A 23,806-nucleotide genomic window follows, 5' to 3' on the forward strand; every position below is an offset into this window, starting at 1 on the left:
GCGCCAGAATTAAGATGTCATTCCAAAAACCATGTAAATTAATAGTTAAAAAAAAAAAAAAAAAAACCTATCAAAATAAATTTTATTTTGAAGCACAATGAAAATGACTCGTATTGCCATCTTAAGAATTTAAACTTGCGAGATCAGCTTTGTAATGCTACCGATTCCACACTAATTGTTTTAAATCATTTAAAAATGACTATACAAAAATACTTTATTTACACGATTTTTTTGGAATGACATTTCCGTTGTGACGGGTACATAAATTTCTGAAAAGTTTGTATTTTTTAATTGGGTTGAATTCTAAATAAGAACCATCGATTTCTTTAATATTTAATCCTGCACACTTTTTTTTAAAGTCACCTGAGAGTAGTTATACTCTTACTTGTATCTACTGTCAATACACGAGAAGGCATTTTCAGTTGAGCATCTATAACAATGCTAACAATATAGAGCAACATAACGGACTCCTTGTCCAGGATGAGAGTATAGTATCTTTTCTGTCGTCGGCCAATGAAGTAGAACTTTTTACACTATGGCAATTTTATTTGTCCTTTTCTGGAGAATTCCTTTTTTAGGAAGCTAGATTTTCACTGCATTAAAGCAGTGTTTAACTGGTCTCAGAAACTAGCAATATCTTCTGTACGAATGAGCTGAAGGAAAAAAAAAAAAAAAAAAAAAAAAAAAAAACACGAGCTTCTCTCAAATTGGAGTTGATTTTGTACTTTGTCAAGGTAAGAGTTGAGAGCGACACCTCCAAATATTGCAGTAGTACTCCCTTAGGATGTATCCAACTAATTGGCTTTACTGAAACAATACTCATCCTTGTCGAGTTGTACCAGATTTATCTGAATGCAGAAGTTTGATGAGAACATCAAATTCGCAAATGTCTCCAGTTGCTTGTATATTCCCGTGAAGGAAGACGTTAGATTTTTACAGGTCTTAGAGGGACTGAATGAGATCGAACCGAACAATTGTACATGTGCGAACACACTTTGTAAATTTTATGAATTAATTTGAGTAGACTAGTGATATCTTGAGTTTGTCTTTTTGGTTTGCATGAGAAGCTAATTATTTTCAGCAAAAGAATCCTATAAAGAACTGAGGGCAGACGATCATGACCATTGCGACTTCGACAGGGATCAGAGGTCACAGTCAACTTCCTACTACATATATATTCTAATAATCCCAAGTGGTCACCCATCTGGTACTGACCAGGCTCAATGTTGCTTAACTTCGGTGATCTAATGAGAACCAGTTTTTCAACACGATTTATGATACTTTAATTTGTATGCCGCATATCATTTTAGGGGTCATTTAATACACAAACAAATTTGCAAACAATTCTAAGGGACTTCCAAGAGGTCCCCCCCCCCCAACCCACAAAGACAAACTGGCTTACCCCACTTTTTGAAGTATTGATGATGTGAAAGATGTTCAGGGCTTTGCTGCTGTTTTCTTTTGCCTCACGGTTAAGCCGTTGAAGATCGTATAGCCGCGAGGTGAACAGGTCAATCCGAGACTGGGTTGCATTCAGGTGCTCCTTTTGGCTGTCCACAGAGACTGCATCTTTCACAACGTCCAAATCTGAAATGGAAGGATAAGGTTTTAAATAAACTATAAACAACTAGTGGGGGGGGGGGCGTAAAATATGCTTAAATATATTTTAATTTGTCCAGATTTCACATATATATCGTTTGGTCTTTGTTTTACAGCATATCAACCCTTTTCAGGTTATTTAATGCCGAATCCAGTGATTTTGAAAAAATACTTTTAATAGAATATATATTTTTTTTCAAGTCATTTTCTATTTAACCCATAGTTGGCACCCTAACAGGTACTACCACTCCGGGTCAGAGTGGACTGGGGAGCAATAGCAATTAAAGGGTGGCTCCACACTCCCCAAAGCTGGGGCCTCACCATCAGATATACTTTAAGGTCATATCCAGGACCATATATATGTTGTGATTTCAAAAGTAAAATATTTAGATGCCATCAGCTAGAATCGAAATCGAAACTGTAGCATTGAACGCTGGTGACGCAAATTTACAGCTAATTTTATTTGTGGAGAGAGAGAGAATCAGAGGCAGCCGGACAAAGAAATAATTGGATGATACAAAAATTATTTTTTTGCTAATTTTGGATATTTAAAAAAAAAAAAAAAAAAAAAAAAAAAAAAAAGTGGCTAATAGATTAAGATTTCAACAACTTTATACGTACTTTCTTTGGAAGATTCCAACTCGTTGCTGCTTTCCTCAACAGTGTCTGTATATTCTCGGGTCTGAATAGTCTCCAAAATTTCATTACCGATTTGAACATAACCCTCAATATTGGTTGTAGGTTGCGAGCGGATGCCCATCTGGTCGACCCATTCAACAGTGGCTGGTAAAGGATAAAAAAAAACAAAAAAAAACGATAAGCATGCCGGATGTGGGGGTAACAGCAAAATGTTAAACAAAACAAAAACAGAGCATAGAAATAAAATAAAAAGGAATGTCGATGCTGGTTATCTACCCTAGATTCGAGTTCCTGTTGCCATAAGCGTCAAGTTTGGAAGATTTAAAGCGGAAATGTAAAAAAAAAAAAAAAAAAAAAAAAAAAAAAAAAAAAAAAAAAACCAGAAAAAAGAAACCAGAAAAACTTACTTTCAACAATATCTATCACATCTTTGATTATGTCATTGACCATTTTAGCGTTTTCAGCAAGTTCTTTAGATTCTTTGAGAGTGTTTGTAGATTTAATGACATCTTGATTGACCTGAAGAGAAAAAGTAAATAGAGCAAGAACTAAACATTTGAAAAAAAAAAAAAATTGGCTACTGTTCTCGTGGATGTTATTTAACATTTTGGTCGACGTAACTTCCAGGAGAGTCTTAAACTCCTTAAAATTTTTTACTAAATTGTTAATTTAATTCACTTGGGTAGATTGTTCCCGTTCCTTCAACCATGACTGGATAAAATTGAATTTTTAATTAATAATGCCGCCTGTAGTGAGGATTGAACCTTTATCTCTAGAAGATGGTCACTTAGAATATTACTTGCTAACTGATAATCACTTAGAACTGATTCGTACTACGTGTCCATTCCATGCCAACATGTAAAAACTTTAACCAAGTATGATAACGATATAATCAGTCATAACTCCAGTTGGAGTTTTCGTCACTTGTCCAGAATTATGTATATATTAAAAACAAAATTTGTATGATGTACATACCCATGACGGAAAGAAAATCAAAGCATTCGATATCAACGGATACACACTCGAAAGTCAAAACAATGAAAAGAATATGCTGTTGTCCTAGCCCTAATGATTACTATATAATATTGAAATCACTTTATGATATAAGAATCGACAAAAAAAAAAAAAAAAATCGGCTATAATAATATACAAAATCTGCATAAGTTTAAATATATACAAATTTTACAACCGAGTTACACAGGCGTTCCTGCTTAGATAAATACTTTTGCAGTTTTAACAATAGAATTACAATAATATCGGGGAGTTTCCATTTATGCCGGACATCCACAAAATGCTAACATCAATATATTACATATAAATGAGTCCCCTGTGGAACTTTGAAAGGTCGCACTAGGCAATAATACAGTAGCACGTGTTATTTTGTGTCACGCTTACATCTTTTTTCTTCTGAGTCAATGTCGTTTAATTATGAACTTCCATTCCTTGTAATAAATTTTACCAAGAATTAAGTTTTGGTTATAGCGGAAGGAAGGAAAGAAAAAAACGCATACATTTTGGTTCCGGTTCAAGCCGATGCACTCTAGTCATATGGATATTTTTTTTATTTTTTTTTAAATCAATTTCATAATATAATAATCGATAGAAAATTGACTGTCACAATATATTCGAAATCTGCATAAATATATATTTAAGTGTATTTTATAACCGGCCTACACCAGGCATCCCTGCTAGATTAAATGCTTTTGCAGTTTTAACAAAAGAGCTACAATAATATCAGGGCGTTTCCATTTACACTGAACATCCACAGAATGCCAACATCAATATATTATGCATGAAAGTGATGTAGAATTTCCGCAGATTCCGTTAGTCTCTTTTTTTAAAATCAACTATTCATATCTCTGGGTTTCAAATAACTTATAACTAGGGCTAAGACAACAGAATATTCTTTTCATTGTTTTGACTTTCGAGTGTGTATCCGTTGATATCTTTTATGCTTTTATATAGAGTGATGTGGTTCTCGGTTAATTAACTATGTCAGATATATACTAAAGAGTCAAAACAATAACATTCTGTTGTCATAGCCCTAGTTATAACATTAGCTTTTATGGTTAAATTACAGAAAGCTGTCATTGTGACTTCCGCTTTGTTTAACGGAAGTCCTGCTGGTGTATACCCAGTACCTTGTTTACGCAATTAAAACTTTACTAGAGTTCAATTTTTAAACTTTACTTAAAAAATATACTCTTTAATGTGAAATGCTTTTTTTTTTTTTACTATTTTTATTTTTAATAAAAGGTATAACATTTTTAGTCTTTGAAAGTTTATAAAAAATTAACCTTTTAACAGAAAGTAAATTTCCTTGCTATACACAGGCATGACTTCCACTAAAAGCAGAAATAAAAAAGTTTTGAATATAACTGCCTCTTAATATTAAAATTTCTGAATACTATTACCTAATCTGACTTGTATTAATGTTAAACATTTTTCATAACATTGTATTTATAAATTCAATATAAGTGATTATAAAATTGTAGTTTCCTTTGAGAACTAATTCATAAATCTAGGTTTTGGTAATTTAAGATGCTACTAGTGTCTTGACGGGTCTCATGCCTACTCTCCACGTGATCGAATTTATATATAAATTGAAATTAAAAATCTGCTTCACAGAGAAACAAATACGATCGTTTCAGAGACGATATCCAGCTATTCACTTAATTTAGAAATAAAATATTCACAGCACAAATGGGAGAGGTTTAAGATTGGGAAAGACATCAAATTCAAACTAGCGTTTTTAGTGATACTGGCTGGTGAACATTTGTATGGGAGTGGTTCCATTTTTTTTAAAATAAGGTTTCTCGATGTGTAATGTTAACCAGCCAGAATCACTAACATTTAAATTTGGTATCTCCCTATCTTAACCACCCTCCCATTGGTGCTGTGAAGCGAATTAATAATTCTTCACCCTCATTAATTTTGCAAGCAGTTAAGTCACACTCAAGCCAGAGTTTCCTTGGTCTTCCATGCATGCTAGCAAGTTAATGTAAAAGATGGCACTCCTATACACTCTAGCCATCAGAGATGTTAGGTGTGTAAGGCATCCAAAATCCAACCACTTCCGATAGAGCATGGCTAAACGGATTCTCTCATCTAGCTTGCTGCCATGCATAGTCATTCACCCTTATCTGAAACTGTTGCAAGTCAAGTGTTTGGGCCAAGGTCTCGCTACCATGCAACATGGCAGAATGAATGCAGACCAAAAATATACTTAGATGTAAGAATGTGCAGCAGAAGCAGCAGCTTCCTGGAACTTCCAAGTAACACAAAAGCAAGCAGTGATAGTATGGTCACAACCACCTGTCAGAAATAACATTGATAAGACAGGACTCCTGATTGGTTGATATAACTTCCATTGAAAAATAGAGATTGCACCTTGTGGCAATTTTTCTAATGCACTCATCTCCAAAAGACAAAGTCTGTTCTGTTTGCTGTCAATACACAGGGGCTTGGAGAGGAAGAAGCAGTAGGCGTAGTTGGTTTTATGGGAAAGAGAGACTAACTGCGAGAATTCTTGTGATTTGAGAGGAATAATAGACTGAACTGACGCATAGGCGACTGTGCTTTTGCTCAAGCAGAGAAAACGGTGAGATGAGAGAAAAGTCCCTTGCTAAAGAAAGTTCCGGCTCAAAGTGAGAAAAAGTGAGGCTGAAGGACCCAGCAGTCTTCACACATTTGATAGGAATTCGACTTTACAGTTAGTTGCTAACAAGATGTTTGGACCGAAATATTAACTCTAGCGTTGGGAGTTATCCGCTTTTATAAACTATGCCAGTTAATGGAAGTTGAACAATTGATTATAAAACTTTATTCATGCTTTTTATCTCAAACTAACATGTTTACAAACGACATAACTCCTGGCCCGAAAACGCCAGCTAAATTGATTTAGCAAGACTAAGCCAAAATGGAGACCATACAGCATGCAAGTTCTCGTTCTTTATCTCTGGTTATTTCTGTCAAAAAGGGCCATAGCTGTGTTAATTTCTCGCATACCGTTATATCCTTACTTTAAATAATACAGCAAGAAACACGGGATTATGGGTGAAAGACAAAGGGGTTTATTTACAAGGAAATACAGGTGACATGAGGGTTACTCGACATCTTGTCTTATTCTCTTCCTGTCTTTTTCCCTCTCAGTCACGTGAGAGGGTATAGTTCATTTCATCTATGAAGGGATGTTAGGTCATTCCATTACATCACATACCAAAGGAAAACCAAAGACCAGTAGTATTTTCACGTTTTATCCTTATGTAGCAAATACTTTAAAAGCAAAGATTAGATGAAATAGTAAACAAATAAGAACTGTTTTAGAGAAATAGTGGGGGCGGGGAGAAATGTTTAAGCAAAGTAGAACACTGCCTAAATATAGCTTGGAACTATTCAATAGAGGGACTACCAGAAATATGTCATCTCACAATGTCTAAGATGTCTTATGTGTATTTCTCATACCCGACTTGAAGATTTGTTTTTTACCACTATTAGATTATTGCTTTCTTTCAAAAAGAGAAAAAAAAAATAGAATAAAAGTAGCAATTTAGAAGAAAATAGAAAAGGAGTCTCTCTATGATCAGTCCAAAAGAGGGTGAATTCTTCTGGCATCTTCTGGCCTTGCTCTGTCATGCTGAGATATGGTTCTATTCAGTTCTAGGACTTACTCTCCCAGATCTTACCTTCTAACATTTTGAGAAGGGAGTTTATTGCTAATTGCCAGAGATGCCACTACAGAGTACTGCCAATGAGGCTGCTCAGGCATTTGTAGGCCAAAGTTCTCTACCTTTAACTAGAGTACACCCAGTAACGTATTGAATGAGGTGCAATCCACATTCAGAAATGTGCCACCATTCTGACTATTGAGCAAGTTACAAACAAGTGCCACAGACAGACGTGTCACAAACATAAGGGTTAACAGTTAAAATAAATTTCTAAAATACTTACATTGTCCTCCAGTCTCTCCGTTCTCTCCTCAAGAGTATCAGTTAATTTCATTTGTGACTTGAGAGATGTGACATTTTTAGTGCTGCCAGCTAAAAAGGCATCCACTTGAGGCTTAAAAGAAAAAAATATTTTTGAATTAAATACAAGCATTACATATAAAACATGAAAAATCTTGTTAGATTTAACTAAGTTCGTCACAGTAAACTCAAATCATCTTTCCAATTAAAAGATACATCAAGATTTTATGTGGGATGTATGGGATCATATATCGGTAGAAAATTTCTGCTTTGAGATTAAGTTAATGTGTCGAGGGAAGTGATGGGAAAAGTCAACAAGTGAAACATGCATGATCCCCCGTGAGTGTACAATGAACGAGGCATAAAAAATCATTTACATAAAAAGTTTTATGTACAGAATTTTGTTTCGTATTTCATTTCATGCGTAGTGACATATTTACATCAATCATGTCCATTTCCGCCATCTTTAATTCTTGGGCACACTGGTTGGAATCACAAGGTGGCATTTGGCTGGTTGTTTGTTTTGTGGCATATCAACCTGTTTCAGGTTATTTAATGCCGAATCTAGTTATTTCGAAGAACGATTTTTAATGGAGTATATTTGTTTTTTTAAGTCGGATTCTATTTAACCCATAGTTGGGACCCTAACAGGTACTACCGCTCTGGGTCAAAGTGGACCTGGGAGCAATGGCAATTAAAGGGTGGCTCAACACTCCAAGGCCCTGAAGGTGGGGCCTCACCATCGGATATAGTTTAAGGTCATATCCAGGACCGTGGCATTTGGAATGTTGAAAATAGGGTTCAAGATTGAAAGCCAATTTGTTGCTGCAAAATTAATGATACATTCTCCATTTGAACAGTGATCTCCGATGGCAAACTGGCCAAGGATGTGCCTAGTGTGGGTGTTAAAATCACTTTCGACTACAAGATCTCGTGATGCGATTTTATCTAAAGCAGTCTGAGGACTCCGAAAAGTATCTTTAATGTTGTGTTAGCAGCAGCATAGAGACTGGGGCGTAGATTGTCAGGATTGGTGTAAGTATTGCTTGAGCGACCAATGCAGTGAAACCTAGGTTTCTGTTCTATCCCTTCGAATAAACCTCAAATTAAAAATATTCCATAATATTGGATTAAAAGACTTACTTTGTAATGGAGAATTGATTCACCAATGGTTTTTATTTGGTTGATGGCAATGACTCCGACAGAGACATTACGCATTTCCCGTTGGACGATTGTCAAATCCTTTGTTAGCTGATCCAGTTCGTCAGTCAGGAACTTTGTGCATTTGTCACAAACTAAAAGGAAAAAAAAAAAAAAATGAAATTTATAAGTTTTTTTTTGGAGGTAGTGGGGGAAGGCGATTCTACTTTCTCCACACAAAATTAAATTCCTCAACTTTAGTGGATCTACACTTTAAACAGGTACGTCATTTAATTTAGAATTTTTTTTTTTTTTTTTACTGCGGCCATAGCATCGAATCCTGTTCTACACACAGCTCCCTATACTGTCCGGATTTAATCTTCCTCCGAGGTCATCAGATCTAATCTTGTCTTTAAAACTCCCATTACACATCCATTGTACCATTCTCATTTATCTCCATGCAACGCATGTCCTCAACCCTCACTGGCTAGATTTCACTTTCATACATATGTCTGATGGACGTCCTTTGGTCAGTGATAATTTGGTGTTTAGTAAAGGAAGAAAGTCAACTTCCACCACTCCTAATTCTTGCACTCACACTACCAACTTATGCTCCAATAGTATCATGCATGCAAAACTTATTTTACATAACATGCAGAGTCCCCTCCACTAGGAGTATCAGAATTTGGGGGGAATTTGACACCCCTAACACGAAACTGCGAATAAAATTTAAAACTCGTAATTTTTTTTAAAAGTGGGTTGCTTATTTTCTTTATGATATATACTTCCATATTAAACTATTAAAGTTGTTTAAAAAAATAGAAATATTTTTTATTTTTTAAAAAACTGTTTACAAAGTACCGGCGCGCCTTCATGCAGCCATTTTTTTTTATGTAATGAAATCAATTGAATCTTACGAGTTAAAGTTTAAAAATTGAAAAAAAAATTAAATCTATCGAAAATTTTCTATTGGTTCAATTTTTACGATATTTTCAGAGTCAATGTGAAATTTTATGCCCTTTCCAATAAACCGAATATATTTTAGACAAACGTTTTTCTTTAAATTCACCTCCCCCATTTTGAAATTTCTATTAAAACTAATTTATGTACCAAAGTTTTATATATCACAAATTTAAGATAAAAGATCAATAAATATTCAAATTTAAATTTTTTTTTTTTTTTTTTTTTTTTTTTTAGATATTAAAAAATTAGCTCCATAAAGTGGAAATTAAATATTAAATCAAAAACTCGTGTATTTACTTTCACTGTAACTAATGTTTGTGTAAAATTTAAAAAAATCCAAGGCGTGATTGAGAAAAGTGCGAACAAACGAACGGACAAATGAGAGTGAATTACAATGTCCAATCCCTCCTTTATTGGCCCCCTCTCTCCCGACAATGTACCATATGACAAGACCCTCCATGCCTAAACTAGTATATGCATGCGTGTGTTGCGAGTTATAGAAATACTATTCTGATGTAAGGAGATATGAAAAAAGGAACAAATCAAATTATATGTTCAACGTTTTGTCTTCATTTCAAGACTTCCTCAGAATCGCTTGAAAATTAGGATACCAGTACAACATTTTTCGAATTTGAAAATATACATTTTTGTAATGTGGAAGGGTCTTTTTTCATTTCAGAATAGAAAAGCCCTTAATATTCAAATTGCATATAGCGTTGTGGAATAGAGGGAGATTTATCGTCATAACCAGTAGATGTTTAGAAAGATGCAATTTCTGTTTTTTGGAATGAATGTGGAAATTATAATTCAAATGTTGGATGTCGCACAAAAAAAAATTACCTCCCTTTATAGTCACTATCAGTTAAGTCATTAAAACCATTTCCTCTCCAAAAATTAGCATGGCTGTTTATGGTTTCAAATTGGCTATTTTGGAATTTAAAAAAAATCATTGATGGGACTAAGTTTTTTTTTTTCATTATAGTTTTTTAAAAATTTAATGTGGAAGTGAATTGAAATCTGTTCCTTTATAATTTATATAAAAATGATTAAAAAGTGTTGAATTTTCATTTAAAAAAAAAAAAAAATCCAAGTTTTTTTTAAAAATCAATTCTTTTTAGCTTTTAAAAGGTTAAAGAATTTGCTAAAAAAATGGTTTTAAATTTGTTATGTTTTTATTCATTTTATCTGTTTTCCAAATTTTTTTTAACTACTGTGGAATTTCCACGGGTCCTGCTAGTTATAAATTTTATTAGCCTTATCTATTTCACAAATAATTTTCAAGATTTGTTATTTAGTATTAAGGAAATATTTTCCATTTGTAAAAATTTGAAATATGGACAGATATGCATAGAAAGTGCCATTTATAAGTAGATATTACATATTGAAATAGACATACGTTTGCCATAGAAGATGTGAAAAGTTAACCTGCCATCTTGACTAAATTAGCAAGAGTTTAATTTTGAAGACTAAACCATACTTACTAACACAGCCCTGTCCAGGAACATGGACCCATCCTTTGTCACACTGATCGCAATTTATACCACGGAAACCTGGTTGGCAGATACATGTTCCAGTCTCGGGGTCACAATTCACAGAACCTTCACTCAGGCAATTACAGGCTGAAAGCGGAAAAAAAAGATTGCTTGAAGTCAGGAAATTGACATTTTAGTTCATTTCTTAAGCCCTGTCCAGATTTTAATTTTTCAATTAAAGTCAAGTGAGAATGTCTAAAACTGAACATTCTTGTTTTTTCTTGGCACAGTGTGGTTCAAAGATCATGACATTAGCATGATAGGAATAGCAACTTTGGTTCTTTTCTAGAATTTCCTTTATCTTAACACAAAAAAATTGTATGATGTACCTGTGAAGAATTCAGATGTATTATAACAACTGCAATTATGGAGTTACCTCCCTTTATTTTCAGCCCCCCCCCCCCTGAAAAAAAAAAAAAAAAAAAAAAAAAAAATTTGCTTGAACGTTCCTCACTATACTCTAGCTATGCAAAGAAATATAAAATTAGGTTTCTGAATTTTGGAAATCAAGATTAATTCATATTTGGAAAATTCAGACTATTGTTCTCTAAGTATCATTTTCATAATGAGATGGTGAACATAACCCGACTTTCAGGTGTATCTTTTACTCCAGAAAGAGTGTCAAACTCTGGAATCTGGACAGAATTTCAAACAGAACTACTTCATGAAAGCATGCTCTCATTCCGTCTGCTGTGACTGGATAGATTTTAAAGTTTAAGGTTCAATCCCCAATACGGGTGACTGAGAAATACAATTGTGAATTACTGACGACATCTATCCAGTCATGAGCCATGGAATAAGAGTATGCTACCCCAGTGAAGAAAAAGGGGTTCTGTTTGGAATTCTGTCCAGATTCCGAGTTTGACCAGATATACCTTAAGGTCCGAGGTTAGATTAACCGAAATGTTTGGAAAATGACTTTCAAGATTAGGACAGTGGTCCAAAGATTCCAAATACAAATAATTCAAGATCAAGACGATCACTAAAAAGATTGGCTGATCAGAAAGTTAGAGACTAATATGCTGCTCCTGATAGTTAAAAGAGTGGCCTAAAACCCATGATTTAGTAGCAGCATTGTTTTCAAACATGTGGCGAAGCTCTGAAGTTGCAAATAAAAATGTCTTCTGTAATTAAATATTTAACTATCATAAAATGCATTTGGCTTTAGCGCTTCGGTGCAGTTTAATGGTTTTTATCTGATTAGAAGTGAAGCTGGTTGTGTGTTTTGGCAAAACTTGGAAAGATAAAACCATGTTTGATTTATTTATATATTTTTTTTTATTTCATTCTTATTTGCATACCCTATTTACTACCCTTCACTTTGATGAAAGTACACTCAACAAATCCAATAACTAAATCCCAAAACTTCACTTTGGATGTGCCCCCAAATGGTGTTGAGCCTTCTACTCTTATAGCTTCTGTCCTCGAACTGTTGGTTTTTGGAATTCCCTCCCTGCTCACCCGACTGTACAACATGCAGGAATTTAAATGTAATGTGAACAAACATCTCGCTGGCCTCTAATTCTCAGTGATCCTATCAGTGGCCAATAAGCTTGTTTGAGGTGAAATAAAATTTTAACAAGCCAAGCATGTGGCCCCCCCCTCCATGAGTGAATTTACTTTCACCATGACTAATGTTTGTACAAAATTAAAAAAAAATAGTGAAGAAATGATGAATGTGAGAAGTGTGAAGAGCCAACGTTGCCTTCACATTTTCACCAAGTTTCAGAAAAATCTAATAGATGGAAGAAAGTTATGGGATAAAATTATTTTTTGCAATTTGGGGACATTTGTTACCGCTTTTGAGCTCCTGGGAACGCCGCATCCCAGTGAAAAATGAACAAACTGTGCAATTTCATGCCTTAAGACATGTGTATTGGAATTCAGCACCATTGAAAACCACTATATAGACAAAGTTTTTGAGTAATATGAAAAAAGAGCTTCAAAAAGGCATGTTTTTGTTTTTAATCCTAAAAGTTCCAGAAGGATGCGAACCAGAATTTTGCCAGGATCACCCATACTGAATTTATAACAATGGCCTCCACATTTTGGCCAAGTTTTAGGAAAAATCTAATGGATGGATCAAACGGTATGAGGCAAAAAGTAATTTTGGGCCATTTGACCTTTTGAGCCCCTGGTGACGCAACGGAAATTTTTGAAAAAAAAAAAAATCTTCCTGCACATATCTATTTAATAAAAAACAATTTGTGGCAAAGTTTCAGGAAAAAACTAATGGACGGTTATTGGACACTCGTCTGGAATAACGAACTGACAGACGCCACTGAAAACAGGGCCCGCCGATAAATTTGGGGGAAAAAAAAAAAAAAAAAAAAAAAAAGCGTGGTTATTGAGTAAAATGTAAACAAAGGAAAGATTTGAGAGCAATTTTATTCCTATAATACCACTTAAGGTGCGCTATTAAGAAAAGTAAATAAAAGAACAGTGTTAATGTAGACATTGGTTACCTCCCTTGCTTGTGGTGATATAAATAGGAGTCGGCCATCTTGGTTTAGTGAGTTCGTTCGTACAGTTTAGACAGACTACATGTGTCTCAACAAATGGTAGCAGAGATATCCCTCTGTGTGCGACAAAACGAAAAAAAAAAAAAAAAAAAAAAAAATTTTTTTTTTTTTTTTTGTACAGCTTGTCTGTAGCACTAGACAGATCGGATATCGGATATGGCAACTTCGAACAAACAACCTCCATTGTTGGAGGGGGAGGATGAAGAGTGTCCTAGAAATACGCCCAGGTTTACGAAAGCGACAGAACAAATACACTTTACGTTGTTCATTCAAGAAAATATTTATTTGAACAGTACAAATGAAAAAATCTCAAATCTTGTAAAGGAAACATTTGGAATGGCAGTCTTGGATTCTGCTTGTACTCGCACACTGGCTGGCGAAGTGTGGCTTGATGTTTATTTAGATACTTTAAATGAAAGTGACCTGCAACTAGTGAAGTATACGAACTCAGACCGGAGTTTTTGTTTTGGTGATGGAGTGGCTGTCACAGCAATTAAAGTTGCTAAATTTCCGGTTACACTCGGAGGTATAAGAGTTTATATCGAAGCAGATATTGTGAAAAACGACTTGCCTCTTCTATTAAGTCACAAATCAATGAAGACAGCAGGAATAGTGCTAGATTTCCGGAAAGATATGTGCTGGATTTTTGATAAATGTATTGAACTAAAGACCACAACTTCAGGGCACTATTGTCTCCCCTTAACAAATAAGTTGTTGGATCATAGTGGTACTAAGAACATTGTATTACATGTTCAGAATTTTGGTCAGTGTTCTTTCACAGAAAAAAAAAAAAAGCAGAAAAACTTCATCGACAGTTTGCTCATGCCTCGAAGGAAAAACTTGTTTCCTTGGTTAAAAAAAGTGGCAAATTCAATGACAAGGAATTTATAAAGGCGATTGAGGAGGTTTGTGAAAATTGTCAAATTTGCCTTAGATTTAAAAAAGCTCCACTGCGACCGGTTGTGGGATTGCCTCTTGGCAATAGATTTAATCACACAGTTTGCATGGATTTGAAAGAGTTCATCCACAATGAGGTGTGGATACTACATCTCATTGATGCCGCTACCAGGTATTCAGCGGCAACATTGATCAAAACAAAGAAGAAGGAGATCATCAAAAACATCTTTATGATGTGGATTACCTATTTCGGATCTCCTGTTCGTTTTCTGAGTGATAATGGGGGTGAATTCAACAACGAACACTATAGACAGATGAATGAAAAACTCAACATAGAGACCTGTACTACTGCCGCAGAAAGTCCATTCAGCAACGGTACTGTAGAACGTCATAATTTGATAGTTGCTGAGGCAATGAAAAAAACAATTGACGATGAGAAGTGTGAACCTGAAATTGCCTTGGCATGGGCTATTTGTGCAAAAAATGCCCTCCTCAATTACTCTGGACACAGTCCAAATGAACTTGTATTCGGTTTCAATGTAAATACACCCTCAATTCTGACAGACCAGTTACCTGCTATGGAGTCCTCTACTACAAGTGACATGGTGAGAAAAAATTTAAATGCTCTCCATAGTGCAAGGAGAAACTTTTTGGAAGCTGAGTCCAGTGAGAGAATTAGGAGAGCTCTCAGGTCTAATGTCAGAACTTATGCTGATGAAGATTATGCTACCGGAGACCAAATCTATTATCGGAGGCAGGGTTTTAAAGGATGGCGTGGTCCAGCAAAAGTGTTGGGCAGAGAAGGCCAGTTTGTCTTAATCAGACATGGCGGAGCATTTTATAGGATGCATCCGTGCCAATTGATGAAAGTGAATAAAAACAACGAAAAAAGAACAAAAAAAGCTGAAATGCTGGGAAACACTACAGAAGGGAAGAATGAATACCTTCCAGTTGAGGAGGAGGAGTTGCAGAATCAAGTGGTAGAAAGTGAAGATATAGACAGAGAAGAAGTTGTTGATAGTTCTACCAGTTTAAGAGATAAGACTGAAAAACCTGGCCGAAATAAGACCATAACTTATAAAATAAATGGAAGTGAGGAGTGGAAGAAAGGAAAGGTTATGTCAGTACAGCCTAAATCAACTGGCAAATATAGTCATTGGATCAATATAGAACCTGAGGATGAAAACGAGGATCAAGTTTGTATCAACTGGAATCATATTGATCATTGGAGAGTTGGTTGGTTGGTTGGTTTATTGGTGTTTTACGGCATATCAACCACTGTGGGTCATTTAATGCCAAACCATTGATTGATTTTAGACAGTTTTTTTTTTTAATTTTGGTTTATACAAATTTTTAATTATTATATTGTTTTGTGTTTTTAAACTTTTGGTTGCTTTCAGAGTTTTATCAGCATTATTTATAATAATTTGAAAAGTTGTATTTTTTTTAAATATTTGATGATCTGGTGTGGTGTTATCTTATGAAACAGTTCTTTGATTTCATTTGCTATATAATATTTGTCTCTAGTAGATTTGTATTTCCGGCATTCTGTTAATATATGTTTTATTGTCATTTGTTGGTTACAGAATGTGCATTTCGGTTTTTCTGTTGCTTCAATTAAGTGTGAATGTGTTAGTTTGGTGTGTCCAATTCGTATTCTGTTTAGAACGAGGTTTTCTTTTCGTCCTCTCATTACTATTTTATTTTGTTTTTTGATTGTAGGTTGGTGTTCATGCAATTTATTTTGGGTGCATGTATCCCATTCTGCTTGCCACTTAATTTTGTTGTATTCTATTATTTTTTTTTTTGAAATCTGTGTATGGTATTTTGATGTTTCTTATATTTTGATATATAGCTTCTTTGGCTAGTTTATCAACTTTTTCATTGCCTGGTATACCAACATGGCTTGGTATCCAGGCTAGGATAATCTTTTTCCCTTTTTCGCTAATTTCATTGTATTCATTCATTATGTCGATTATGTAAGGGTGTTCGAGTTCTTCTCCTTTTAGAGCTAAGATGCATGACAAAGAGTCAATGTATATAATAAACTTTTTCCCATTATTGTTTTTTATAAGTTCAAGTGCCATTTTGATTGCCTGTAGTTCCGCTGTATATATTGATGCATCAATGGGAAGTCTTGTTTGGAGATGGATCTGTCCATCGGTACATGCTGCACTTGTTCCTTTTCTTGTTTTGGATCCATCTGTGTATATTTCTTTGTATTCTAAATATTTTTCTCTAAGCTCACCAAAGTGGCTTCTATTTATTAAGTTGTTTGTATTATTTTTCTTGTATTTAGTGAGGGTTAGATCAGTTTTTGGATTTTTTAAGGTCCATGGTGGTCTGTTACTTACTGTGTGTGCGATTATGATATTAGGTTCTTTATTAATTTGAGTTATTGTGTTTTTGATACGATGTCCAAAGGAGGGTATGTTTTTTGGTTTGCTGGTATAGAAGTTTGTATATTGCAGGTTGAAAGTTTTTTCATATGTTGGATTGTTTGGATTACTTTGTAGTTTTATTGCATATTGTAGTGTTAATTTCTGCCATCTTAAATGTAGAGGAGGTTCTTTGGCTTCTATGTATAGGCTTTCCATGGGTGATGTTCGGTATGCTCCCAGACTAAGTCTTAATCCTTGGTTTTGTATAGTTTTTAATTTTTGGAGATAAGATTTACAGGTAGAGCTGTATATGATGCATCCATAATCTAATTTTGATCGAATATGTGCATGATATATTTTTAGCATTGTGTCTTGATCTGCTCCCCAGTTTGTTTTAGATATTTTTAAGATTTTTAATGCTTTTAGGCATCTTTGCTTTAGATCATTGATATGTGCATTAAAGTTTAGTTTCTTGTCTAGTATGACACCTAAAAATTTTGTGTGTTGTACTACTGGGATTGGATTTCCCTGTATTTGGAGTTGTGGGTCTGGATGATATTTTTTCTTTCTACAGAAATGGACACAAACAGTTTTATCTTTGGCTAGCTTGAATCCATTTTTGTCAGTCCATTTTTCTATTTTGTTCAAACTATGTTGTATTTTTTTTTCTATTGTAGACATATTTTGAGCAGAATAGGCAATTGAAAAGTCATCTACAAATAGTGACTTTTCAAATCCTGTGTCGACCGCTTGTACTATTTCATTCATTTTTATTAGGAATAATGTGATGGATAATACACTTCCCTGTGGTACTCCTGTTTCTTGTTCATATTGGTCTGATAGTGTATTTCCTTGTCGCACTTTATAATATCTGTGAGATAAGAAGTTATGTATGAACTTTGCCATATTTCCTCTTATCCCCATATTATGGATATCTTTTGAAATTCCATATCTCCATGCTGTGTCGTATGCCTTTTGGATGTCAAAAAAGACAGCCACCACATGGTGTCCACGCACAAAACCGTCTCGAATGAAGGATTCCAGTCGTACTATTTGATCATTCGTACTTTGTTTTTGTCGATATCCACTCTGGTATTTCGATAGAAGGTTATTTTTTTCCAGGTACCACATTAAGCGGTAGTTGATCATTCTTTCTATAGTTTTGGAAAGACAGCTGGTAAGGGCTATAGGCCTGTAACTAGTAGGGTTAGCTGGGTTTTTATTCGGTTTGACAATTGGTATAATGGTGGATTCAAACCAGGATTCTGGTATGTCTCCAGTTTCCCATATTTTATTATATATGTTAAGTAGTATTTTTAGAGATGTTTTTGGTAATTTCTTTAGGAATTGGTAATGTATGTCATCTGGGCCTGGAGTCGTATTTCTGCTTTTGTTTATTGCTCTTTTCAATTCTTTTATGCTGAATGGTACATTATATATTTCGTTGTTACTAGTTGTAAAATTAAGTTTTTCTTTTTCTGACGTTTCTTTGTAAATTTGAAATGATGCTGAATACTGTTTATTTGATGAATTTTTGTAGAATTCTTCAGCTAATAAATTAGTTATTTCTTTTTGGTTTATGCATTTTGTTCCATCAGTTTTAGTCAAGTAGTTTATGGTGTTCTGTGTTTCTTTTCCTGCAATTCTTCTTATTATATTCCATGTTTTTTTAGTTGGTGTTTGGTTATTTAGTTGTGAAATGTAGTTTCTCCAGGAAGTTTTTTTACTCTGTTTTATGGTATATCTTGCTTTGGCGCGCATCTCTCTGTATTTTTGTAAGTTAGTTGCTGTAGGGTTTTGTTTGAACTTTTTAAGTGTGTTTTTCCTTTCTTTGACAGCTTTTTTGCATGTTTCATTAAACCAGGGATTTGTTTTTTTGGTGGAGTGTGTTGAAGTTTTAGGTATTGTTTTGATGGCAATATTGTTTAATGTTTGTGTAAAATGTTTTAGTGGTTTTTCTTTTTTTAAAATGTTTTCATTTATTTCTGTTTTGCATAGGTTGGCAAATGTTTCCCAGTCAGCTTTGTGTAATTTCCATTTTTGAGTTTTTTCTTCTGGTATTTTTTGATTACTTTCTAGTAGAATGGGGTAGTGATCACTTCCATGTTGATCTTCCAATACATCCCATTGAAAGTCCATATAGATGGATGGGGTACAAATTGATAGGTCTATTGCAGACATGGATCCATTGGCTGGGTGCATGTAGGTATTCTTGCCATTATTTAATATGCATAAGTTTGTTAATGATAATATTTCGTTTATTATATTACCTTTATTATTATTTCGCTTATTTCCCCAATGATTGCTGTGTGCATTAAAATCTCCCATTATTATGTAAGGGGGTGGCAGTTGTTTGATCAGTATATCTATTTCTTTTTTGTTTATTTGCTGAAATGTATATTGAGCATATTGTTATTTTCCGGTATAGATTAGCTGTTACTGCTATTGCTTGAAGTTCGGTATTTAATTGGAGGATTGTGTGAGGTATAGTTTTTTTAATTAGTATAGATACTCCTCCAATTGGTCTATTTGTTGTTGATGTGCTTGTTTTGTCATACATATTATATTCTTTGTATTTATAGCTGTGGTTTTCTTTGAGCAGCGTTTCTTGTAGACAGATTGCCGAGGGGTTTTGTTTCTTGATGATCTCTAGCATTTCTTCATGGTTAGATCTTAGTTTTCTACAATTCCATCGTAGAAATGTTGTTTTGTTGTGTTTTGTGAGGTTTTCCATAGATAGGTTTTCAATTTTGCTTTTCTTTTTAAATCTGTCTGATTTCTGTAGTGGTTTTTATCCTACATCAATTTCCATCGCTTTGGAAGTGGATGGTCTGTTTCTTGTTTCTGGTGAGAGGCTTTTTTTGGGTTTTGGTCTGGGACTTTTAGATTTACTTTGCCTTGACTGTCTTTCTTGGCGATCAGTTTCAACTAGTTCAAATTTATTTTCATTTTCAATTAATACTAATTCTGTTTTTTGTTTGTCATTTTGTTTTTGGGAGGTAGTTTTTTTGTTGTTCTGTTCTATTTCCATTTTTCCTGTTGTTGTGTGTTTATTTTTAACATCTGTTTTTGTCCTTGTTAGTGACTTGGATCTTTCACGTTTTGATAATTGAGGAGGTTTCATTTCTTTAGAGATTGATTCCTCAATATTGATGGAAGTTTTTCTGATTTCCTTTGTTTCGTTTTCTTTTATACTGGGTTGTTCGTTTCTGACTTTTATTTGGCTGTTAAAATTTATTTTCAGTTCTGATAAAAAGGATTTTAATTCTTCAAGTATGTTCTTTAGTTCTTTTGCTAGGTTTGCAATTTCTGGAGCAAGGTTTAGTTCATTGTAGTTGTACATTTTGTTTGCTTGTTGGGTTATTGTGGCATATGAGTTTTTGGTGCGATTTGTGACTTCTTTGCGGGCTTCTTGGAAGGTTATGTTTTTTTGATATTTGATTGTTATTATTTCCTTCTCTTGCTTATATATTTTGCACTGTTTTGAGTGAGAGTGGTGCTCTTCTTGACAGTTTGTGCATTTGGTTTTATTTGGACAGTCTTCTTCATCGTGGTCTGGGTTTTTTTCACTGCAGTTTCCACATGTGAAGAATCTTAGACATTGGTCTTTATTATGTCCAAACTTTTGGCAGTTGTAGCATTGTAAAGGTTTTGGAATGTATTGTTCTATTTTCATTCTTTCATAACCTATATTGATGGTCTCTGGTATTTGAGGATAATTGAATGTTAGTATATAAGTGTTTGTACATATTACCTCTCCTTTTTTTTTAAATGTGATTCTTTTTACATCTGTGACCCCTTGGTTTTTTAGTTCTGTTTTGATTTCTTCTGTTGTGCAGACGGAGATTTCCTGGTTTTTTATGACTCCTTTGGAGTAGTTTAGTGTTTGGTGTGGATAAGCTTTGATGTTCGTTTCATGCAATTTTTGTAGTTGAAGTAGAGTTTTGGCCTGTTTTTTATTTTGTACTTCTACCAATATGGTACCATTCCTTAATTTTTTGACATTTTTGGGTGTTATTTTGCTTGATATTACCTTTTGGATAGTGAAGGGTGACATTTTAGTTAACGGTATATTAGACGTTGCTTCTAGCACGATGAATCTTGGAAAGTTTGTATCTTCATTGTCGCTGTCAGAGTCAATTTCTGTGTGTGGTCTCTTGGATTTTTTGGTATTCATAATAATTTTTGAAAAATTCATCAGCCATGCTCCCCACCCTCCTCGGAGCCCCTTATGGGGAAGAACTATGAGGGGGTAAATCCCATTCGCCTCGGTTCTCCAGGGCTACATAGCTGGTATACTCAAACATGGGGAGGTTTCCAAGCATTCACAATATATGGTTATGCCCACCCAAGTATGGGATTTCCCTGTATTTTTATTATTCCTGATGGTTACCTTTTTCCCAGCTTGATTGACCCTTCAGCCATCGCTTATTAACTCAGTTTATTGTTTATGTTGAGTGTTAGTGTGTTTTTGTTTGGATTGTCTGAATTAGTGCTTGTCATGACCAACCGATTGATTGGATCGGGCCTATCCAACCTCCTGTCTAGCCTAGTAAGGGCCAAAGTGGTGTGTTGTAGTATCATGTTATTATTTCCTAGGCATGTTCCACTCAACCACCAGGATCCCGTTCTTAATGCATTACGGGTTGCCACCAACGGTCAACTGGTGGTCCCATTGAAGGATTTTTACCCTCTGCAGGGGGGCAGTTGGTATGTTCTATCGCCCTACCAACTAGGCAAAAAAAAAAAAAAAAAAAAAAAAAAAAAAAAGAGGAGGTGAAGGAAAAAGAAAACGAGGGAGGGGAGGGGGAGGAGAATGTTGTTTTTGTTTTCGCAGAACATGACTAAGTTTTGCAAAAGGGAATAAAAAACAAAGACATCTATGTAGGTGCGTTTCATCTCAGGAAGTCAGTAGACAGCCTGATCTGGTAGCACCAGGATCATTGGAGAGAAGTGCCCCAATATACTGAACAGGAAAATGTAGTCCTGCTCACCGCTGAACAAGAGCAGTCGAAAGCTGTAATGGATGCCAAGCATAAAGAAATAAAAAACATGAACACCTATGAAGTATTTGAATGTGTGCCATACACAGGTCAAAAAACAATATCCACAAGATGGGTGATTACTGAAAAATTCAAGGATAATCAGAAAACAATGAAAGCTCGCCTTGTAGCACGAGGCTATGAAGAAAATAGTAATCTGAAAACGGACTCCCCAACATGTAGCCGTGAAGCTATGCGAATGGTCATGCTAACCGCATCAATAAAGAATTGGATGCTGCAGACCATAGATTTTACCTCAGCCTTTTTGCAAGGTGGTATTTTAGAGAGAGATGTGTACCTGAGGCCACCATCTGATGTTTGTCCTAAATCTCAAGTGTGGAAATTAAAAAGATGCATCTATGGATTGAATGATGCTCCACGGGCATGGTACAAGAGAGTTACTCAGGCTTTGATTGAATTAAAAGCAGTAGCAAGTGCTTATGATAATGCATTGTTTTTGTGGCATGATATTAAAGGAAATTTGACTGGAATTCTTGCTATGCACGTGGATGATTTTGTTTTCTGTGGAAACACAGAGTTTGAAAGGGATGTGATTGCAACATTGAAAGAAAAATTTAAGGTGGGATCTCATGAAAGTGGAACATTCAAATATGTTGGACTAAATGTTAATCAACAGGAAAATGGGATCACTGTAGAACAAGATCTATATGTATCTTCCATATCTCCAATAGAAATAAGCAAAGGGAGGATACTGAGGAAAAATGATGAACTGAATGAAGAAGAAAAGCATGAGTTGAAGAGACTTGCAGGTCAGATGATGTGGGTTTCAACTCAAACACGCCCTGATATAGCTTTTGATGTGTGTAAAATGAGCAACACTGGAAAGCATCCCAAAGTAAAAGCCTTATTTGAGGCGAATAAAGCCTTATCAAAATTGAAATCCAAGAAGGGTTCTATAACATTTCCAAAATTGGGAAAGCCCTCAGATTTACACATTTTGTGTTATACTGATGCCTCTTATGCCAGTCTGGAAGATGGATCTTCACAGGGTGGTTTTGTTGTCTTTATTGGAGGAAGTACTGACAAAATGGCCCCCATGTGTTGGGCGTCAAAGAAATTGGACAGAGTGACAAAAAGCCCATTGGCCTCAGAGACTCTTGCTCTGAGTGAGGGAGCTGATGCTGGTGTTTTGACTGCGGTTATGATACAAGAGGTATTTCAGTTATCTAAATTGCCAGACGTTCTCTGCAAGACAGATAATGCATCACTTGTGGAGACATTGAATTCCAACAATCTGGTAAGCGATCGACGATTGAGAATAGATGTAGCAAGGCTGAAGGAAATGAAGAGTAGAGGGGAGATACAGATAGAATGGATCAAGGGTTGTGATCAGGTCTCTGATTGTTTGACCAAGGCAGGAGCTTCGTCTGAGCTTCTAAGGGACTTGTTAAATCAGAAATAAATTATTCACTTGAGGACAGCAGCAATGTTAATGTAGACATTGGTTACCTCCCTTGCTTGTGGTGATATAAATAGGAGTCGGCCATCTTGGTTTAGTGAGTTCGTTCGTACAGTTTAGACAGACTACATGTGTCTCAACAAACAGGAGTGAATTACTCGGTCGAATTCACTTTGTGGAGGGGGAGGGAGGACGAAAAATGTACTATATACATATATTAGTCCTCGCGCAAAAGTGCAGGATAAAATGTTTTAAATAATAGAATAACAAAGTCTTTCGCTAGCGAGGACTATTGAGCGTAACCAGTTATACACTCCTTTTGAAATTCTCATCTATTTTTTTTTCGTTATCTACTGAATATTTTTGATGAAACCTATATGAAATGTTTCTTATTAAATTGTAAAGATTTTCTATTCTGAAAGAAGTTTTAAAAAATTAATCTAAGTTATTTTAAAGTTTTTGTTAAAAAAATTCAGATTTTCTTATTCAGACATGAGTTTCAAAAAAAGAGTTGTGTGAGGAGAATTACAAACTGAAACAGAATATTCAGACCTGTAATAATACAAAGAGGGGGTTGCAAAAATGAGTTGTGGTGTGAGGAGAAATACAATCTGAAATAGAGAGTAGGAGAGTTTTTATAAATACATACAAAATCGCATTCATCATTTTTTTTTTTAATCCAAATTAATAAATTAAATAAAATA

The 23,806-nt window shown here is 34.8% G+C and overlaps 1 protein-coding gene across 1 annotated transcript in view; it reads right to left on the reverse strand.

Moving 5' to 3' along the window:
- Positions 1–23,806, reverse strand: part of LOC145261093 (laminin subunit alpha-like) — a 192,906-nt gene that overhangs the window by 42,940 nt on the left and 126,160 nt on the right. Inside the window, exons 43-48 of the mRNA XM_080119281.1 lie at positions 10,790–10,927; positions 8,349–8,500; positions 7,189–7,299; positions 2,646–2,757; positions 2,221–2,382; positions 1,403–1,587 (exon numbers count right to left, since the gene is read on the reverse strand). Of these exons, the coding sequence (XP_079975407.1) occupies positions 1,403–1,587; positions 2,221–2,382; positions 2,646–2,757; positions 7,189–7,299; positions 8,349–8,500; positions 10,790–10,927 (860 nt within the window). The remainder of the gene's footprint in view (positions 1–1,402; positions 1,588–2,220; positions 2,383–2,645; positions 2,758–7,188; positions 7,300–8,348; positions 8,501–10,789; positions 10,928–23,806) is intronic.

This window comes from Euprymna scolopes, chromosome 37, assembly GCF_053919585.1.
Source record: "Euprymna scolopes isolate OS-2025 chromosome 37, ASM5391958v1, whole genome shotgun sequence".
Lineage (NCBI taxonomy): Eukaryota > Metazoa > Mollusca > Cephalopoda > Sepiida > Sepiolidae > Euprymna > Euprymna scolopes.